General features: G+C 46.9%; 2 protein-coding genes across 3 annotated transcripts; one reads left to right on the top strand and one right to left on the bottom strand.

The window, feature by feature from the left end:
- Nucleotides 1-496: 496 nt before the first annotated feature.
- On the top strand, nucleotides 497-13415 carry POMT1 (protein O-mannosyltransferase 1). 2 transcript variants are annotated; one of them, XM_065853811.2, is made up of 21 exons: nucleotides 498-651; nucleotides 1241-1364; nucleotides 1992-2135; nucleotides 2426-2532; nucleotides 3008-3058; nucleotides 3406-3552; nucleotides 4540-4651; nucleotides 5390-5455; nucleotides 6017-6110; nucleotides 6553-6708; nucleotides 7274-7404; nucleotides 7624-7719; nucleotides 9022-9114; nucleotides 9739-9835; nucleotides 9927-10019; nucleotides 10454-10574; nucleotides 10706-10803; nucleotides 11313-11426; nucleotides 11925-12051; nucleotides 12702-12879; nucleotides 13090-13415. In XM_065853811.2, exons 3-21 carry the CDS (start codon nucleotides 2014-2016, stop codon nucleotides 13262-13264), a joined length of 2178 nt encoding a protein of 725 aa, XP_065709883.1. In that variant the 5' UTR covers nucleotides 498-651; nucleotides 1241-1364; nucleotides 1992-2013; the 3' UTR covers nucleotides 13265-13415. The 2 variants fall into 2 exon arrangements, with proteins under 2 accessions (XP_065709884.1, XP_065709883.1); XM_065853812.2 differs by lacking the exon at nucleotides 1992-2135 and having other exon boundaries at nucleotides 497-651.
- UCK1 (uridine-cytidine kinase 1) lies at nucleotides 13300-20282 on the bottom strand. Its single transcript, XM_065853816.2, has 7 exons — nucleotides 20012-20282; nucleotides 19743-19902; nucleotides 18419-18515; nucleotides 18163-18305; nucleotides 17973-18067; nucleotides 16840-16888; nucleotides 13300-16457 (listed from the first exon to the last, which is right to left on the bottom strand). The coding sequence occupies exons 1-7, from the start codon at nucleotides 20096-20098 to the stop codon at nucleotides 16270-16272; spliced, it is 819 nt and encodes a 272-aa protein (XP_065709888.1). The 5' UTR covers nucleotides 20099-20282; the 3' UTR covers nucleotides 13300-16269.
- Nucleotides 20283-21083: the final 801 nt, after the last annotated feature.

The following is a 21083-nucleotide window of genomic DNA, read 5'->3' on the forward strand; positions in this document are numbered from 1 at the left end:
TCTCTGGTCTGGTTTTGTTGGTTATAGGCTTCTGGTATTTTTGCTTTTCTTTTTGCAGAGTTGGTTTGTTTGGGGGGTTTTGGTTTCTGTTTATTGTTTGGCGGGGGTGAGGTGTTTATGCTTTCTGGGGGGAGGAAGGGAGAGGTTTTTTTGGTTTTTTTTTTTTTAATTTTTATTTTTTGTTTGGGGGTTGGTTTGGGTTGGGGGGTTGTGTTTTTGGGCTTGGTTTGTTCTTTTTGTTGTTGTGGGAGGGTTTTATTTGGGTTTGGGGTTTTTTTGTGGGTAGTTTGGAGTTTGTTGGGGGGTAGGAGTGGTTTGGTTTGGTTTGGTTTTGGGGCTTTTTGGGGGTTTCTGGCCCGGGGCTCCAGTCACGGCGGGGCCTCCGCAGCCGCCCCAAGCTGACGTTGCCATAGCAACGCGACGGGTTTCTGCCTTGTCCCCGCCCTCACGGCGCCGCGTGCGTCTGACGCCACATCCGGCGTCGCGAGACATTGGCTGGAGGCTGGACGGTCCTGCCCCCTCCCCTGGCGCGCGGGAGGGGGCCGCCATCTCCTCAGGGCCGGGGGTCCTGGTCCCGGCGCCTCCCCCGGGCTCGGCGGGGCTGTTGGTCCGGCCTCCCCCCTCACCTCCGGAAGGCTCTGAGCGGCGGGGGTGAGGCCTCATGGCGGGGGCAGTGGTGCCGCTGTGTCCTCCTGAGGCTCAGGGGAGGGATTCCAGGCCTGGCGGGGGGTGGCTGGTGGCCCCGCTGCTCCCATAGGCCTTGAGGGGAGGGTGAGAGGCGGGTCCTGTGCTGCCTCAAAAAACACTCAAGGCTGGATAATGGGTCCTGTTGACCTTGTAATGCTCGAGGGTGAGGGCTGGGTGTGGGGTCGGTGATCCTGCTGCCCCCGTAGAGCTCAAAGGGGGAACAAAGTCTGGGAGGGCGGTTAGTGGTCCTGCTGCCCCCTCATGAGGCTAAAGAAGGGGATGCAAACCTGGCAGAGGGCTTAATGGTTCCTTGGGGAGGTGTGTGAGGTCTGGGGCACAGGTAGTGCTGCAGCCCTGCCCCGGGTTCCAGGCCTGTCTGTGCTGCAGGGAGGAGCAGGGTCCTCTCCATCAGGGGGTTCTTGCGGGTCCCAGAGCCTGTGAGGAGATGGCAGAGCACAGGTGATGGCCTGTGGTGCGGTAGTGCTGGTATAGACCACAGCTTTGCAAGGGGCTTCTTAAACAGTCTGTTCCACTCAGTGCTTGTGTTTTGTAGGTAGCAAGAAACAAGAACGGTGGTACCGCACCTGCTGGTGGGCATGTGCTCACATCACCCTTTGTTCTCCCCTGATCAAAGCCCTGCGGATGGGTTTATTCCGGTAACTTTCTGTTGTGTTGAGGTGAGGAGATACAACACCGATTCCTTGCTGTTTTCTTACCTAACAGTTCTGCCCATGGGAGTAAAGAGTTCAGTCCCACTTTCTGCACTAAAGCCCTACAGCACCTACAACTCTGCTCCTATAGCAAATGTTTTAAGACATACGATGTTTGCAGGTTCCACCCCCCCTAAAGAAATATGATCAGTTTAGAAGGAAATAAAGGAAATAACTTTTTTTTTAAAAAAAAAAAAAAAGCTGCCTGAGCATGTGGTTTGTCTGTCACCAGCATCGGAGTCTGGGCTGGGAAGTTTGCTTAGTGCAAAGTGGAATATAGGCTTGGATTAAGCTATTGCATTTCTGCAGAACCAATATAAGAATAGCAGAGTTTCTAGCTTACTATTGATGAGAGAGAACCATACACACGTAGAAGGACAGATAAAAGTCAAGTGTGTTCAGTAACTTCATATTTAGCATTACTCTTGTACATACAACAGAAAACACATAAATGAGGGAAGTGAGAGTACTTTGTTATATCATTTACTGTGAGCTGCTAGTAGCAGCAGGTAGTGGTGTGTGCTTTCTGCAAATGATCTTCAGCTGGCTCGGGGTGAAAGGGTGACTGCTGCTCTTCTCTGTTGGCTCTTGGAGGTTTGGACAGACCTTTGACAGGATGTTGGGATTTCTGAAGAAGCCGGTTGTGGTTACTGTGGAGATAAATATGAACCTCGTGGCATTGACTGTAATGGGATTAATAAGCCGTCTGTGGGGGCTTTCCTATCCACGGGCTGTCGTGTGAGTAGAATGGTTTATTTTCCACTTGAATGACAGAGACTTTTGGTTTTCTAAGCATTTGTGAGTAAGAACGCAGGAGCAGAAGATCAGTGCTTGCCTAATGTCAGTCTCTGTAAATACCATTATATTGGTTCCCTCAGAGACACTCTTGGGGGGACAAGGGCAAAGCCCCTGCAGTTCATTGTATTCTGAGCCTTTTGCCAACAGATCCATGTTTCCTTCACTGTGTCCCCGTAGCCTGCAGGATCATTCCAGTGAGGTTTGACACATTTCTGCCTCTTGTGTTTCAGTTTCGATGAAGTTTATTATGGCCAATTCGTTTCGCTCTACATGAAGAGGATCTTCTTCGTGGATGACAGCGGCCCGCCTCTTGGCCACATGCTGCTCGCTTTGGGAGGTAGCGTCTCCTGAACTGATGTAAAGAGAATTAGAATTTCCCTTATTTAGTATTAGGGAGCTGTTGCATGAGTACTGGGGATGATAGAGCTGTGTATCCATTGCCTCGTTGTCCAATGCTTTAGATAAAGAGAAAGGTGGGATGAGAAGTGCGGGTGACTAGAAATAGTTGGCAACAAGCAGATTTTCAGGCCTGAGATATGCACAACATGAAAGTTTCTGTATGGGAAGGAGAGGTTAAATATATGTGTAACTTTGTCACTGAGAATCTGTTGCTCCCAATTTATATTCTTTGTGCCTCTGCACGTTATCAAGCGTGGCTGCAGGCAAAACAGTACAAAAGAGAACCCTTTTGGGAAAAAGACCTTTCATGTGTGGAAAATCTATGTGTTTGGAAAATGGTTCCAGGACCACTTTAGCACCAGTTTTTATACCTGCTTTAGATTTTAAATTCTGAATTGCTGCTTCTGTTGTAGGTTATTTAGGAGGATTTGATGGAAACTTCTTATGGAACAGGATTGGAGCTGGTAAGAGCTGATTTTAACTGTCTCATTCTTCTGAGAAAATAAGCAGTATTTCAGCGCCTGACAGGTTCCTTTTGCCTGACTAGTGGAAATAGTGCTTTGTCTGAAACCTTCATTTCTCCTCTTAAATAAATCTGCAGATCTCTAACCGAAGTTTAAGGCATTAAGGATTCCACAGCACAGATTTTTTAATTGCTTAAAGCAGTTTGAGAAGTAGAAGACAGACGATAAATTACTAAGACTAGGAGTTAGATTCAACAACTTCTTGTAGTCATAAGGAGTTCTGTATTGATCCGTCTTTGCAATTATTAGTTTCCAAATTTGTCGGTCACTGTTGTCTCCTGTTTCAGAATATGGGATGAACGTTCCTGTTTGGTCCTTGCGGCTCCTGCCAGCCCTGGCTGGTGCTCTCTGTGTGCCTTTAGCATACCAGATTTTGGTAGAACTGCAGTTCTCCCACTGCGCTGCACTTGGAGCTGCTCTTCTGATTCTCTTAGGTAAGATTATTCCCCTGGGCCCCATTGTTCATACAGGGGGAGAGGGGCCCCTTTTCTCCTTGCGAATTTTCAGGGTGCATAAATGGCTGGAGCGGCATCTTCCCACAGAATTCTCACAACATGTTGGAGCCCGTTTTCAGCCCTGGCCTGTGTCAGTGTCTGCTGAGCCCCTCTGCTCCCCTCCCTCCTCGCAGCTCTGCAGCAGGCTGAGGCTTTACACAAGTTCATTTCATTATTAAGCCATAATAACCTCACAGAAAACCACTTTTCTTGCATCCAGGGAAGCCCGTACTCTCTTCCTCAGAAGTTTACAGCATGATTTAGCACATACTGGTTTTTAACAGCAAGGTGACCCTACTTACAGTCAGAGCTCATCAAATTTCTTCATCTCCAAAATGCAGCAAACCAGTCTGTGTCCTTAGCACCATGATTTGACGTGGCTCTGGTGTGTATAAGTCAGTTTTTATTCTCTGAAGGTCTGCTGGCGGTTGCCTGAAAGGGAAAGAGCCTCTCAACAGCCCTTTCGTAGTCTGATAAGAGAAAGCTAAACCTCTCCTAGCTATTGGCTGCTCTGATTCTGGCTCAGGGAATCCTGCACAAAGGAGCTCCTTTTTTTGAAGATCTGTCATCATGCCGATTGCCTGTTGGGGTCACTACCTGGACTCTATTTGCCTTGAGAAGCACCTCTGCATTTCCCAGCAGTGATTTTCTTGGCCTTTGCAGGCAAGCACAGCACCTTTATCTGCCTCCTTTACGACTTGCTCACCTCTTTGTCCTTGGAGACAGTTATGGCAACATACTTTGCTCTGATGGAAAGTTTATGTCCCTTTAAACCCAACACCTCCCTATTACAGCCAGTAAGATTGAAAACAAATTGGCTGTTCTTAAAGGGGCAGGTCCTTCTGTTGGATAATGATGTGATTGTTTGAGGTACCACTTGCCTGTAAATAAGTTTCCCTAATTTGATGTCTGTCTCTTTTCCCACAGAGAACTCTTTGATCACTCAGTCAAGGTTCATGCTTCTGGAATCAATATTGATTTTTTTTATCCTACTTGCAGTTTTGTCCTACTTGAAGTTCTACAATTTGCAAAGGCACAGGTAAAGCTGGATTGTCTCCCAACCTTTTGGATATTCTTGTGGTGACTTTGTTTTCGTCACAGGCTGTGTGGTTTTTTTATATAAGTCACTTTACTGTTTTGCATCTCACTTCATCTGTAAAATCCAGTGCTTTGACCTCTCATATGGCTGCCCCATAAGTTTTCTGTTCTGAGCAGTGTTAAAGACCGTTTTAGCTGGTAGTAAGTTTGTCTTTTTTATTGTACAATAAAAATAAAATCCCTTGGAAGCACTCCTTTGTCCACCCGGATTCTTATTGAAAGGTTTCCTTCTGTGCACATAAGCGCTGATCATAACAGGTCACTTGATGCTCCTTTGTTACTGTTTAGAGGCATTGAATTTAGAGAGCTTTGTCTCTCTTCTTGTGGCTTCACATGTTCTCTGCTCCTTGCAGAGGATAAAGTAATCTTTAGTAAAGTAAAATTACCTTTAAACTGAGCCCAGCAAGTGATTTAAAGTATTTCTTTTATCTGTAGTATCAGGAGGCACGTAGTGTTCGGTTTTGCTTTTCAGGATACAGAGAAGTACATTCAACAACACCCTGTAGATCAGGGCTGAGAGTCGGTGGCATGGGAGGTTCAGAATGAGATACCGCTGAGTAGAATAAGGAATAGTGGAGTCCTGCAAGTTTTTTTTTCAAGTTAAATTACATGAATTCAGGATCCTAAGAAGGTGCCCAGATCTCACCATAGCACTCTTTCCTTTGTCCTTTTCTTTAAGTTCCTTCTCTGGAAGCTGGTGGTTTTGGCTCCTGCTGACTGGAGTAGCTTGTTCTTGTGCGGTTGGGTAAGTGATGACTCTTTTTTAGCAAGCTGACTTTCCCGCCTGCTGTCTGAGGTATCGGAGGGGCTTCAGATTTTCAAGACTGAAGGTACTGTTCTGAGCAGACACCTCCATGACTTCTTGATGGGTTAGATTGTTTCTGTAAGAGGATGTCAATTCAGAGTAGGCAATACCAGGGATTAGAGAGAACTTCCTGGGAAGAACAAAATTAATTTCTCAGGGATGGCTTTATGTTATAAATCACAATCTACATTTCACCCCTCTCTCCTGGTTGCCTCAAGCTTCACGAAGTCTGAATTTAGGGACACTGTGCTTTGTGATTTGCCAGTGTGTTATCAAGAAAGTTCCCTGTCACTGCAGTTATTTGATGTAGTTGGCAAACAAATTATATCTTCTGGTGTCAAAGTCTTGAGGCTTATTTATATTGTTGTACCAGACTTGTCATGGATCTAAGTCCTTGGACTTTAACACATCCTGTTCAAGAGAAAGTTTGAGCGTTTATGTCTTGTATTAGGTAATTGCATAGTTTTTAACCATGTTCGTTTTTATGCACTTTCTTCTCAGAGTGAAATATATGGGCCTGTTTACCTATATGCTGCTCTTGGCCACCGCAGGACTCCACTTCTGGCACATGATAGGAGACCAGAACTTGTCAAATGTAGGTAGCACAACATGCAGAATACATTATGGGTAACATTTCAGTACAGGAGCCAGCAGGTCCACAAATAATGATACTGTCTGTAGATTGTTTTTGAACTAAAATTCCTTCTCTTAGTCTGCAAACCGTGTCATAGAACAGTTTCTCAGCACAGTTGCTGGAGAAGATGGAGTTAAATTTAAGATAAGCATGTGTGTGTGGCTGGCTTTTCTACTCTTATCCATGTCTTGCTGATTTGTAGCTCAAAACTTTTACTGTTCCACATACCTCCTGCTGGCTTCAGTCCAAATCCTTCAAAGTTATCTAGCTGTTCGTGAAATTATAGCTAAATGAGGGTGCTTGGGAAAACTTTAAAAAGACAAGCAAACCAAGCCAAGTGCAGTGGCATTTTTAATATTTTTAATATCTGGAGCATGAAACCAGTGAGTTCCCTGTGTTCTAGGTTTCCTTGATGTGCCATTTCCTGGCTAGAGGGCTGGCCCTCATCATCATCCCGGTGGCAATGTACCTGTCCTTCTTCTATGTTCACTTGACTTTGCTGTATCGCTCTGGGCCTCATGACCAGATTATGACAAGTGCTTTTCAAGCCAGCTTAGAGGTAAAGGAAACTGATTCATTAAGGGAGAAGAGGGGGAAATCACTATTAGAAGAGTTGTGGGTGATCTTGTTCCTTCGATCTTGTGCATTTGTTCCTTTTATGTCGTTTGACTACTCTGCTATCATAGTATTGCTTTAAGATGAAGCAATGATGACTGAAATCCTAATAATGGATTAAAAGCTTTTCCCAGTGAACCAATAACAATATCTTCACTCTTCTTCTGAAGGTTTGTCCCTTCCAACAGGAAACTCCACTGAACCCCCAAGTGATAACACTGTATACTAGAAGATGACAGTATGATTTTCTGTAGAAGAGTGCTTAGTCTGTCTTTTAGAACAGCAGGGCTTTAGGGATATTCCCTGAGAGCCTAAGACCTTCAGGCATTGATGTATTTACTTTCTGGTGAGTATGGTGCTGCAGGATTTAACTTTTGTAGATACAACCAAATAAGAAGGCATTGTGCTCATATACTGCTATGTTTAAACTGACAGGTGACTCTTAAAAGAATTTAAACAGCCTCTGGGTTGTTTCTTCTTTCCACTTATCCTATCATTTTTTTTCTCAGGGTGGGCTGGCTCGGATCACTCAGGGTCAGCCCTTAGAGGTGGCCTACGGCTCTCAGATTACTCTGCGGAATGTTTTGGGCAAGCCCATGCAGTGTTGGCTCCACTCTCACACAAATACTTATCCCATCAGGTGAGGAGTCTGTCTGGGTCTGTATTATTAGGGTGAAAGTATGTTCTGGTTCTTCACCTCTCAGTTCGGTTCCTGGCAATCTCTTCATTAATCCTGCAGAGCACACTGCAGATGTGCAGGTTCTCTGTAGGAATGGAGCTGGTTGGTGTTGCTGTATCTCTTGTTGAGCACAGAAATGTCCCGTTACACACCTGTGGGGTTTTTTAACCTTCTGTACAGGTATGAGAATGGCCGAGGCAGTTCCCATCAGCAGCAGGTGACCTGCTATCCCTTCAAGGATGTGAACAACTGGTGGATTGTCAAAGATCCTGGAATGTGAGTATGCCAGAGATTTAAATGCCAAGCTGCTGTACGCATAGCTTCTAGACACTTCCAAAACCTAAACAGGGCAGCGAGTAGTTTCAGTTGCAGAGCTGGTAAGGGCGACTCTTTGCACAATCCTCCCCAATATGGTAAAAGCATTACTGAGGACTCGGAAATTCTGTCTGAACTGCTCCTGCCAGAACATGGGCTGTGCTGTGCACAAGGGGATCTTCCAACACTCATGAGACCGGTGGGAACTCTTCAGGTGCTTTGCATGAAAGGGAAGTTCTGCGTTTTGAAGCGTGTGAGCCATGGCATTAGAGTGCCTTGATGAGCTTTATCAAACTTGAATGAGTCTCAGAGGAGTGTGGAAATCACTTTTGCAGAATATTTCTTTGTATTTAAAGTGAAGGATGAGCTGTGTAATCTGTCACATCGGGAGGGATTCCAAGTGGGCGCCTGTACCTGAGAGGCCTCGTTTGTGCTGAAGTGTTTTGCCGTTGTAGCTGTCAGCGGAGAGCAGGAGTTTCTGTTCTTGTAGTTTTGCCAGTAAAAACCCTTGTGTGATATCATTTCATATTGATCAAAAAGTTGCTTTTGTAGGTTTGTTATGTTGCTCTGAGAACTGTGTAAAGAGTCCTACCAGGACTGTGTGCCATTATAAATTGTATCCATATTGGGAAGGTTTGTCCATAGCACAAACCTTTCAAGCAGGGACCCCACCAGAACCACAGAAACCCAGGATCTCTCTAAAATTCTTCAAATTTAAGACTCCTACGAGCCCTGGAGAATGTGAAGTCCTTCTGTAGAACAGTAAAATACAGACAGCAGTTACGTGAACTGCAGCGGGTTCCCCCTTGCCAAAACATGCCTTAGCCCTGCCCAGAACGAAGATGAGAGTTTGCTCTTCACCGTGCAGATAGGCATTGATCTCTTGTAATTCTGCCACAAGTGACATGAGTTGCAGGACCGACACATGTCAGACGTTACTCATTTCACAGAAGCCACCAAACAGCTGCGTGGTGGGAATAATCTGTACTTGCTCCTGACTGACCCGGATTCAGAGCACTGACCTAATGCCTGGGGTGTTGGTATCCTGTTACCAATCCTCTGAGTCATTCTGCCCTTAAATCACCTTTGCCTAGATAAGCTTTGTTTCCGTTCACGTACAATCTATAAATTGCTTTGATTTCTTATTTTACTCCCTAAATGTCTGTCCCCACCTGCAGCTTCTTGACCTAACAGTTTGGTCATGACGTGGTTGCAATGTCTATAAAGAATGTAAGCGCTTCCTCTTGGGTGTTGCTCCACCAGGCAGCAGCTGGTGGTGAGTAACCCACCCCGGCCCGTGCGGCACGGACACATCGTGCAGCTGGTCCATGGCATCACGACTCGGTACCTCAACACGTAAGTCCTTTTCTCATCTCTGCCAAGCCCGATGGCTTATTTTGCTTTGTTGTCTCTCAGAGTAACTATTCAGTTATTTTGTGTGACTGTTAACCCAAAGCAAACTCCGCTGACTTTGATGGCATCCTCCCGCATGAAGGATGTGATCTGGAAGTTGGGAAGATGTGCTGGTAATCCGGTGTGCTGTGGCTGATTGCCATGGATTCTTGTCTGTTTTGCAAAGGCTGCAGATGAAATTGCCTCCGGACTGCTTCCCGAAGGGCGTCTGCGTGTGCTTGAATATCACTCAGATTAGGAAGGGGGTTGTTCTGAGCTTGGGTTTTTGCTATGTCCCTTCCAAACCTGATTTGTTTATTATTGGAAATCCCAGTGAACAGCGTCTCTGTTTGTTACAATCAGTGCTTGTTCTTCAGCCTGGCAAAGTATTGACTTCCTCCGAGCCTGTTCCTGGCAGCTCTTGATAGTGGAGAGTGTTCTCTTTCAGAGTAAGCAGTGCAATCTGTATAAATGAGTTACTTTTTTGCTTTATTACTGAATGTGGTCTAAGCAAATTCATTACCTTTATGGCTTTGCTTTTTATGTGAATTTGGGAAGTGGTGTTGGAGGTTCTTTCTTGTCTTCTAGGCATGATGTTGCTGCCCCTCTTAGCCCCCACTCCCAAGAAGTTTCTTGCTACATTGATTATAACATCTCCATGCCAGCGCAGAACCTCTGGAGAGTGGTGAGTGGTCAAAGGGAAGGGATTGGCTCATCATGTTCCAGCAGAAACAGCTGAGAAAACATGACAATCAAAAGACATCTTTCTGTTGTAGGAAATTGTAAATCGGGAGTCTGACACAGACGTGTGGAAGACAATTTTGTCAGAAGTGAGGTTTGTTCACGTGAACACCTCTGCAGTGCTAAAGGCAAGTGGATTTCTGTTTACTTGCCTGTAGCTTTTGCTCCACGCAGTTCTACTAATCTCTCTGCTCCAAAATGTCTAAACCTCTATAACAAATAACCCAATAAGTAAATAGAAGGAAATGATAAACTTGCTCAGTGTGATAAAAGAGCAGCATCTGTTTCAGGTAGCCATACTCCATTCCTTTTCAGCAAGCGGAGCTTGCTCAGAAATGAGTGCTGAGTCTGTAATATGTGCAATAGTTACGGATCTCTTCACAGAGTTTGCCAGAATGACTTGATGGTTGTGGCATTTGTTGAGACAGTATTGTGCAGTGACTCCCCACATACTTTCTAGCAGCCCCTTGCTGTCACTCACTGCTCAGGCAGGGCCTAGGAACTTCCATCCTGAAATTCCAGTTGTTGGGACCAGCAGTTCACAGTCACCTCTCACTTTCAGCTCAGTGGAGCATCTTTACCCGAGTGGGGATACCGGCAGCTGGAGGTGGTTGGAGAGAAGCTGTCCAAGGGCTACCACCAGAGCATGGTGTGGAACGTGGAAGAGCACAGATATGGGAAAAGTACGTCTCAGCCGTTTTCTGAAAACAGGTTTCTGTGACTGGGGAATGCTTTGTGTTGATGGAGTGTGGTATCGTGTGTCTGTGTGTTCTGCAGGCTCTAGCTTTCTACTTATTATGTGATTTTCTTCCAGGCCAAGAGCAAAAAGAGAGGGAAGTAGAACTCCACTCTCCCACACAGATGGACATAAGTAAAAACCTCAGCTTCATGGCAAAGTTCACAGAATTGCAGGTGAGTGTCTCGTTAGTCCTTTATTTCTGCTGCAGACCAGGAACCTGAGCGTTTCTGTAGACTCTGAGCCTGAGGATTCATGGTTTATTTGTTGCTGATAGAGTAGTTTGGTGTCCTCATTGAAAAAAAAAAAAAAAAACACAAAACTATTTCTGAATGTATTTAGAAGGGCATTTCAGACCTGTGCTATTCAGTAACAAATACCCAAGTGATTATGAGAAAAAAGAAGGGGGAGAAAGATCAGGTGTGCACATAGAAGCTGTCTGAAACTGAACTGTAATGTGTTGTATCTGCGGTTGGTAGTGTTGATACCCCTCATTAACATTGTAGAAATTCACTAAGGAAAATGCATTATCTAAGAACAAAATAAAACCATTGTATTGATCAGTATCCAGTATGAGATATGCAAAATCCTTCTCCAGTCCCAGGTAAAGAACTTAACATCTTACAGCTGGAGCTGTTAACTCCTTGTTTCTATTCTGAAAGCCTTCTGTTTGCCTTTTTTCTAGTGGAAAATCCTCACATTAAAAAATGAAGACACGGAACATAAGTACAGCTCCTCCGCTCTCGACTGGATCACGATGGACACAAACATTGCGTACTGGCTGCACCCGACCTCTGGTGTAAGTACGAGAGGTAGCAGTAGATGTGAACCTGCTGGAGGAGGCAGATTCAGTTCCCATGTGAGCTCCACGAGTGTGAGCAGGAGCAAGGCCAAGGAGCTGCTCCAAACAGACTTTTCCTATATTAATATATTTTCCCTGAGGGTTGGGTTTTTTTTTTTGGGCATGTGATGCAGCTTTGACAGTAGTTGCTTTTAATTAAATCATGTCTTCTTGCTTTTTATTTTGTAAAGGAAAACTGCAGTTTAATAGTTTCCATTATTGATTCCATTTAGAAGATGAATTCATCTCCAATAGCATCTTTTAAATGCTTTACATTACAAGAGAGTCTTGAAGCAGCAAAGTTTATCAGTGTGCTTTGTTCTCAGAAATACCAGGTTACTAGCCAGGCACATGCTGCAGTTTAATTTAGCAAATCTGTGTAGGTAATATTTAAATTTATCTAAAAGAACTGCAGCACGTTCCTGCTTCTGGCTTATATCATCTTCTCTTCTGCAGGCCCAGATCCACCTCCTCGGGAATGTTGTCACCTGGGCTTCAGCGAACGTTGCTGCTCTGGTCTACGCCTTTCTGTCCCTCTGGTACTTGATACGGCGAAGAAGAAAAATTTACGACATTCCTAAAGGTCTGATTCCTTTGTGTACGTGTGTGTTGAGGTGGGGGTTGTCACTTGTTCTGTTACACTTTAATGGCCCCAAAGCCACATTTTGCACCTATATACTTGCCTACACTAGGACCTTTTCCTGCCCGCTAACCCTGACATTTTTATTAGGGGGACACAAACATCTAGAGTAGCCCATGAAGAGACTGATTACGGTCATTGCACTGTGACCATCACCTTATGATGCAATATGGTAGCCAGTATACTATTTATTTGACTCATTTCCCTGGGTGTGAGACATCTCCAGGCGTCAGATTTGGATTCTACGGAGCCTTTTTGTGATGATTTAAAAGAGGAGGGTACTGGTTGTGGAGGGAGGGGTTTATTTTAGATGCATTCATTCCAACCAGGGTACTATCTCCTCTGTGTGGCCAGATGTTTTTTTGCTGACTTTTCTGGCCCTACATGTTATTGTCCTGCTGTGAAGCTGCTTCACACCTAAAAGTGTGACAAAGTGTAACTATTTACCTCAGCTGAGTGTGGTTAACTTAAACTTTGTATTAGCACCAGTTGCAGAGGGTCCAGAAAAAGACCAAACCGTGCAAGTAAGTGATCTCCTCAAGCTTTTAGGTTTCCAGAGACAGTGCTTTGAGATGGTCTTGTGTCTCCTGCAGATGCGTGGCAGCTCTGGGTATCGGCCGGGGGCATCTGTGTTGGAGGCTGGGCTGTGAATTACCTGCCCTTCTTCCTGATGGAGAAGACGCTTTTCCTGTACCACTACCTGCCTGCCCTCACATTCCAGATTCTCCTGATTCCCATCGTATTGCAGCATCTAGGTGATCATCTCTGCAGGTATTTGGTTTTCACAGATGGATAACTAGACAAGTGATGCAGCTCTTTGCTCCAGGGTTATCACAGAGAAAGTAGTGATTTTTTTCCAGCAGTGGCCACACTTCAGCATTTGCCTTTAGAAAAGACAGGCCAGATTTAGGTCTTCCTTTTGCATGAAGTGTTTGGCCAGCCTTGACATAACATGACTGCTCTTTCCTTCTCTCATCCCAGATCTCTGCTTCTTAAGAGCATGTTCAGTGCCTTGATCGTAGCCTGGTTCTCTTCAGTTTACTTGGTCTATCGCACATTCAGTCCTGTGACCTATGGGGAGCCCTCGCTGTCTGCTACTGAACTCAAGGACTTGCGCTGGAAAGACAGCTGGAACATCCTTATCCAGAAACAGTAACAACTACAGTCTTGTTACAGGCAAAAGGAAATGCCTTTTATGCAAAGCCAAGAATTTATTGTTAGTATAAATGCAATCTTAACAGTCCGATCAAATAAGAATAGTCCAGATCTGCTACAGAAAAATAAAAGAATACTGTTACAAAAAAAAAGGTCTCAACAGTAATATAGCTGTTATGAGCACAACTCCCAGTCTCCACCCCTGTTACGTTCACCCTTCCACTGCACCTCAGGCTCTAAGGCTGCTGCCTTCAGTCAACAGTGTCCTGGGTCCTTTGCTGGGAAGAGGACACTGAACTGGTTTCTTCTTCCTCTTCCCTGGGCATCTCATGTTGGTGGTTTCTTCCTCTTGCACTATGTTGCACTTGGGGCTATTTTAAATGTTCCCTAGCACCTTGGTCTGCAATTCCATGTTACAAGTGACTATAAATAGATAGTCTCCAACATATTAGATACTTTTCCATTTTCTTCGTTACCCTTAAAAACTGGGTTTTCCCAGCTCCAAAGTTTACACATCCTTAATTATCAGTAATCAGCCCTGCAGTCTTCAGCATCATCCCATGACTATATTCCTCAGCAATGTGTTATTTGCCCCCACTTGCAATCTCTCCTATCATCCCTCTTTCGTTACATTACAGCATTAAGCTAAATTTATAAATAGTTCATTCTGCTTAGAGTAATGACTTGGTGCTGTTATCTATTTATAATCATTTGGCATAACCATAATTTCAGTGAAGCTAAGCAAAAATAAAACACATACATAGACATCAAAAAAATTGCTGTTACAGCTAAACAAGCTAAAACAAAGCTTCAGGCAGGCCAAGAACTCAGCCCAAGCCAGCAGAATCTTTTGGCCTTGTGTTCACACAAACCCAGTGGCCTGTTACTAGCAGGAGCAGTGTTGTACTCACCAGGTTACACCTCAGATCTCATAGGAAGAGGGACTCTGAGCAAGGCAGAACTGATGGTGCTGCCAAGGAAACCTGTTCTAACCTGTACCCAGGGGCTCGGGGTAAAAACATTGTCGGGAGCTCAGCCCACGCCTGGCTGGCACCAGCAGAGGAATTCACAGGGCGGGAGAAGGTGCAGGTTGGTAATAGCTCTGTACAGGTATTTAACAAGGTTATCGTACCTATGCCACATTTGATTTCTTTTTCCACGTGGCTGCAGCAGCAGGACCTTGCAATACAGCGCAAAGCTGACCAAGAACAGCAGTCCCAAACAGAGCAGGGGATTTTTACCATAGAGCTCCTCACAGCTCTAACAAATGCTATTCAGGGCTGCTTTGAGCTCCCCACCCTCCCCGAGGACCATATGATCAACCAGCACAGTCATTCAAAGCAGGTTTTAGTGACTATTTTGCCTCCACTTCATCAGCCCCGAGAGCTAATGCTTCGTGCAGTAGCTCACACTCTAAGTCTGTCACCCTGAGCCAAACAGCACCAGCAGCAGTTCGGCCATGAGCTGCTTTCTCCTCAGCATTCCAGACATGTACCACGAAAGTGTGGAGACCACAAACACACAGTGACCCTTTACCAATTTCCAGTGTTGCAAAGACTAAAGGGATGAAAGTGCAGACTGCATTTCCTTAAGATATTTTTTTTTTCTCCTCTAAAGCCTCAGCCACTACAGAACTAAACAATTTGGAGTTAAATGGAGAAAGAGCTGTTGGTGTAACAGCATCTCCAGAAGGGCTCCTTCCCATACCTTCGTGCTGGTGTAGTGCAAGTAGCACAAATACCTTTTCTATAAAATGGTGATTTCCACTCACTGTTTGTGCATTTCCTTATTAGCCAAATAACACACCCACAACCAACACAGCCAGACCCTGCTTTTGAAAAACTAGCAAATATGAAAAAAGTTCCTCTTCATAATATTTTCCCCCACCCTCATTCTCAAAATCACACCATAAATCCAGACTCAATATCACAAGGACGTTTTTCAAAGGCCCGACTGCTACTTCAGTTCAGATTTATTTTTTTCTCCCCAAAAACTTCATGTTGCTGCAGTATCACTTGTCTGGGGTAAACTACACAAACTGGGACGTCACTGTTTATACTTCCAGCCTCTTGGCTGCTCTTTTTTTTCTTAGAAAACCAGACATTCTGGAGTTTAAACTGCCTGAATGCAAGGCAAGCGCTTTGACCCTGTTAGAGGGTTGAAGCGTGTCCAGAGAACTGTTTGTGCCATCAGCAGGGGGATCTTGCAGTTTACAGCTTCCCCCCCTTGCTGCTCTTCCCACCCAGCTCTGGACGTGGATGGATTCTGCCCAGCAGAATCTGCAACCAGCAGGACAGAAATGCCCTAAAACACACTAATACTGACAAGGTCAGGTTTCCATTTCCATGAGCAACTCAATCCAGTTGGAGCTCACACATGCAATAACAAGAGAAGGAGACTACTTGGGTAACAAAAATAATCACACAGTGTAGCAAAGTTCGGGAGCCTACAACGGAATGAATTAGGAACGAGAATGACACAATTTCTTGGGCCTGTCCCCAGAATGAACTGCAAGTTCCTGTTTGTCCCATACAGCCGCTGTTTCATCTCAGCAATTCCTCTACAGGTCAATCCTGCCCCACACGCTACTACTGGCTAAAAAGACTGGCTGGTGGGAGAACAACGCCAGAACTCGAGGTACCAAGAAGGTGAAGAGCAAGGACTGCAACAGCTTGTTAACATGAACATGGTGTGAGCTAGTCAGGCAGATAATTTTCCTGCTAAAGAAGATGATCACCAGGGAAATGGGGTATCTTGCTAATCACCTGGTAGCACTTAATTTTCAGGGGAGACCTCAGCATTAGACCTCATTTTGAAAATTAAAAAAAAAAGTTCATCAAGTAACATAATAGCTCCTTCCTCTCCACTCCGCGAGGAGTTTCTCACCGGTATCCGCTGCTGGGATGATACAAAGGGCACTTCACCAACCATTCCGTTGAAGTCCTTTCCTAAAGTTGTCTTCAGTGTTGGTCTGGAGCAGAGGCAAATCCTCCCGACACCGCTGGGTTAGTGGGGACGGCTGCTGGACTCCAGGTGGGAGCGTTTGCCGGTGGCGAGCACGCTGCTGCTCTCCGTCTGCTCGGGGAACGGGCGCTTGTAGGTCCGACCGTGCCCGTTCATCGCCCCTCGCTGCCACTTGCAGATGTCTCCGTTCAGGATGTCTTGAATGTGCTGCACTATGAGGTTTATGGCAACTGCAGAGAGGAACGGGGGATACAGGACGCATATAGGTTTTCTTGGCCAAGTGTCTAGAAAATATGGAGCATCCAGCCCTATTCGAGTTTGACAACAAGCCCTTAAACGAAGCTCTACCTGTGCTCTGCAGGGAGGTCAGACCTCAACAGAACCAGGGACTGCACCGCCAGCTTTCACACTAGTGTCCTGCTCTGCAGCGCCAGTCGCATCACATTTTTGCAGCCCCCACAGCTGGAGTAGCTGGTCAGGCTCTGCACAGCTCCCTCCCCTGCCCCGCTCCGGCAGAACCCCTTCCTCAGACGTGCACAAAGGCAGCGGTATGCTACCCGCCTTCTCCACAACCCCAAGAGAAATGAGACGGAGAGCCCAGCTCCCTCTTACCCATGTTGTCAACTCCTCGGGGAATGATCACGTCTGCGTACTTTTTTGTCTGCAAAACAGGAACCGTGGTGGAGACTGTTAATGGGAAAGGTTGGCTTGGCTCTAGGAAGAAGCCACCAAACACCAGAAAGCTGGGGGCAAAGATGGAGGGGTTTCTGTGCTCTGGGACTGCAAATTAAAACTCTCTGTCACGGTAACACCTCAGTTAATTGAGTAGTCACATTGGATTTAGGGTCAGGGCTTGCCCTTACTGCCCCTTTGCATGGAATGACCAGACAGAAGCAGCAGGTCCAGCGTGGAACACTTTGGCACTCTGAAGAGCACGCTGCCTTCAACAGGTCACCTGCTCCGAGGCTGAGGTCTGTTTGCAAAGAGCTGCTTCTAATCAGCATTTCACAAGCCGCTGCTAAATCCCTGCCGAGAGCCGAGGTACCCAGTGTGCACGTGAAATTCCTTCCTGCCTCTGATGACATTTTATTGATTTTTTACCACCAGAGAGCCCCTGGGGTTTTTTTTCCCCTCCCTTCTTATAAAAAGGCTGGGAAATTCAGCATTTCTAATGAGTACTTTTACAATCCCAGAATTGCTTTGATCTAGAGCGAGAGGCGCCTGAGCTAGCCTTTTCCATCTTATTTAACCCACGTACAGGATTTTGTTCTCAAAGGGTTTTTACAAATTAATTGATTACATGAGCACCTAAACTGGCCCCACATTATAAGGCATAGCAAGCAGACGCTGTAATGGCCTGCCCCAGGTTTTCACCAGTGGAGAGAGGGTCTGTGGGAAACCAAGCTCTTCTTTCTTCCTTCTTAAGAATAAAAGCAGAGTGGGAGTGTTTCAGTCAAAGGGACCTGTGCTAAAATAGCCACGGCAGTGAGAAAATGTGCGCAGCCTCTAGGGATTTCCATGGCGCTTCACAAGCAGAAAGAACCAACCATTTAAGTCCCTTAAATAAGTAGCTTGAACTGGTTAAAGAGATGAGGCAGAGGTGAGAGCGTGGGATTTGTGAAATACAAATATCAAAAGCCACCACTGCTGTATGTACAGTGCAGCTGATCCCCAGGCAGCCCTGCTCCTTCACCCCCCTGCCCCAAACAAAAAAATGCAAATCAAATTAGTCAAGTGTTTAGTACCGGTAAGCAGAACTCCTCAAAGGCAGGTTTGACGAACGTGGTGTACTGGGTGAGGATCTGCTCAAGGTCCCTCCCGCGTTTCATATCTCGCAGAACTGGGATGGGGAGATAAACTCCATGAGTTTTACCACATGGTGGATAAGGAGCACGAACAGGCTGACACTGCTGGGGAGGGCAGAGCGAGTCTCACCTCTGCGGGACAGCCGGACGTCGGAATCCGTGTCGACAAAGAGCCGCAGGTGGAACATGTCCCGAATGTCTTGATTGTAGAAAACCAGGATCCCCTCAAAGAGGACAACGTCTGCGGGATAGACCACGGTTGTCTCCGCCAGCCTGCCAGGAGAAAACACCCAGAGCGCGTTGCTAAAGGGGTCAAGTGACACATCCCAGGCACAGCTGGGGACATCCACACACACCCCGAGACTCCACACAAAACCAAAACCAACCTAGAATGGGTCACAAAGTCGTACGTTGGTACCTCAACTGTCTTCCCCTCAACAATGTTTTTCAGGGTTGTATGCATCAAATCGTTATCAAAAGCATCTGCAAAAGGAAGGTTGAAAGAGGAAGATGTTCAGATGCTGCTGTATCAAATGTTCTGCTCAGATTTTCTAGACCAAACAGAAAAAATCTTCTGTCCAGCATTACACCAGGAAAAAAAAGGAACTTACGGCTTATTCTTTCCTACCAGCAGCAATCCGACACTCCCCACCCAAACTGTAATTGCGACACTTGGTTCCAGAGATAAGGAAGAGAGAATGTGCTGCTTATAAACAACTACAACACACTGAAATTAAGAACCCAAATGTGAAGCTGGTAATTGTACAATTTTCCCAAACCACTTGGTAATTGTATAATTTTATGCAACTCTCAATCTGTTAACTGAGAGTAATTTAGAAAACCTCAGACACCTTTAATGCTTTTTAAGAGTGTTATCTGCACCAGTGAACCCAGAGCAGGCACCAGACCTCAGCCAAGGGCAGATCCTTGTCCTGTTTGCAAACCACAGCACTGCCCTGAGCAAGAAACATCAGGAGAGGATTTGGGGAGTGATGCAGTATATTGCAGAGGCGAGTATGAGGAGACAGCACCATGCGAGGCGGGATGCTCTCCACCTCCCCAGCATCGCTCCACAGATGTACCATTACCACCCACCGCATCGCAGCTCTCACAGAATCCCAGAATGTCAGGGGTTGGAAGGGCCCTGGAAAGCTCATCCAGGTCAATCCCCCCATGGAGCAGGAACACCCAGCTGAGGTTCCACAGGAAGGTGCCCAGGCGGGTTTGAATGTCTGCAGAGAAGGAGACTCCACAACCTCCCTGGGCAGCCTGGGCCAGGCTCTCACACCCTCACTGAGAAGTTTCTTCTCATATTTAAGTGGAACCTTTTGTGTTCCAGTTTGAACCCATTGCCCCTTGTCCTATCATTGGTTGTCACCGAGAAGAGCCTGGCTCCATCCTCCTGACACTCATTCTTTATATATTTATAAACATTAATAAGATCACCCCTCAGTCTCCTCTCCTCCAGCTCCAGAGCCCCAGCTCCCTCAGCCTTTCCTCACAGGGAGATGCTCCACTCCCTTCAGCATCTTTGTTGCACTGACAGCAGCATCGGGCCAGATGTTTTGGTGGGGGAAAGAGCGTTTCTGTTACCCAACACTCCTCATTTTCCACAAGCCCCTGCAGGACCCCCCGCCGCTCCCCAGCCACCCGCTGCACCTCTCGGGCCGGGCCGAGGGCTCCGGGCCGGGGTTCCCGCGGCCGCCTCACCCGGGTGGTCGAAGTTGTACTGTCCCTTGAGCGCCTTGGCCTGCTGCTCGGCGCTCAGCACCCGGTAGAAGCTGTCCTGGCTCAGGATCTGCACCTTGCGCTGCCGCCGCTCCACCGCGTTCTGCCCCAGCAGCTCCATGATCTTCTCGCACACTGTGGACTGAGCGGGGAGGGCTCAGCTCGGGCCGGGGATTCTCCCCCAGCGGCAACGAGCGGTGCCTTTCCCGGTTCCCGCCCCACCGCGGGCTGCCCGGCATCCCCAGTCTCACCTTGCCGCTGGCGGTGCCGCCGCTGACGCCGATGAGGAAAGGCTTCGGGTGCGGCCGCTCGGGCTCCGCGCCGCCGGCGGACGCCATGGCGGGCTGGGAGCGCCGCGGGGCGCGACGGGAGATGGAGTCCGTGGGTCACGTGACGGGAGGGGGCGGGGTCTGAGCCCCGGGGTCATAGAACGAGCGGGTGGATTTGGGCGAAAAGACCCCAAAATCATCGGGTCCAACCGTTCACAGAATCCCAGAATGTGAGGGACTGGAAGGGCCCTGGAAAGCTCATCCAGTGCAATCCCCCCATGGAGCAGGAACACCCAGCTGAGGTTCCACAGGAAGGTGTCCAGGCGGGTTTGAATGTCTGCAGAGAAGGAGACTCCACAACCTCCCTGGGCAGCCTGGGCCAGGCTCTCACACCCTCACCAGGAACAAGTTTCTTCTCAAATATAAGTGGAACCTCTTGTGTTCCAGTTTGAACCCATTACCCCTTGTCCTGTCACTGGTTGTCACTGAGAAGAGCCTGGCTCCATCCTCCTGACACTCCCCCTTTCCATATTGATCCCCATGAATGAGTCCCCCCTCAGTCTCCTCTTCTCCAGCTCCAGAGCCCCAGCTCCCTCAGCCTTTCCTCACACGGGAGATGCTCCACTCCCTTCAGCATCTTTGTTGCCCTGCGCTGGACTCTCTCCAGCAGTTCCCTGTCCTTCTGGAACTGAGGGGCCACAACTGGACACAATATTCCAGGTGTGGTCTCCCCAGGGCAGAGCAGAGGGGCAGGAGAACCTCTCTGACCTGACTGTCACCCCACCCCTGTCCCTGAGAACCTCATCTTGGTTTGTCCAACCCTCCAGGGATGGTGACTCCTCCACTGCCCTGGGCAGCCTGTTCCAATGCCCAACAGCCCTTTATGTGAATAAATTGCTCCCAAGATCCAACACAAACATACACATTTATACCTTATCCAGGCACGGGAGCGCTCACACATTCATGTATGTGAACGTGTGTTCATGCGTACATAGAATCACAGAATCATTGTGGTTGGAAAAGACCTTTAGGATCATCAAGTCCAACCATTAAC

This window comes from Patagioenas fasciata, chromosome 20 (assembly GCF_037038585.1).
Source record: "Patagioenas fasciata isolate bPatFas1 chromosome 20, bPatFas1.hap1, whole genome shotgun sequence".
NCBI lineage: Eukaryota > Metazoa > Chordata > Aves > Columbiformes > Columbidae > Patagioenas > Patagioenas fasciata.

Coding starts and splice junctions, on each gene's coding strand:
- UCK1 (XM_065853816.2), bottom strand. CDS start 20,098: ATGGCGTCCGCCGGCGGCGCGGAGCCCGAGCGGCCGCACCCGAAGCCT. Junction 18,068..18,162: donor CGTCCGGCTGTCCCGCAGAG/GTGAGACTCGCT, acceptor TCCCCATCCCAG/TTCTGCGAGATATGAAACGC. Junction 16,458..16,839: donor CCGAGGAGTTGACAACATGG/GTAAGAGGGAGC, acceptor TCCTCTCTGCAG/TTGCCATAAACCTCATAGTG.
- POMT1 (XM_065853811.2), top strand. CDS start 2,014: ATGTTGGGATTTCTGAAGAAGCCGGTTGTGGTTACTGTGGAGATAAAT. Junction 2,136..2,425: donor TCCTATCCACGGGCTGTCGT/GTGAGTAGAATG, acceptor CTTGTGTTTCAG/TTTCGATGAAGTTTATTATG. Junction 2,533..3,007: donor CATGCTGCTCGCTTTGGGAG/GTAGCGTCTCCT, acceptor CTTCTGTTGTAG/GTTATTTAGGAGGATTTGAT.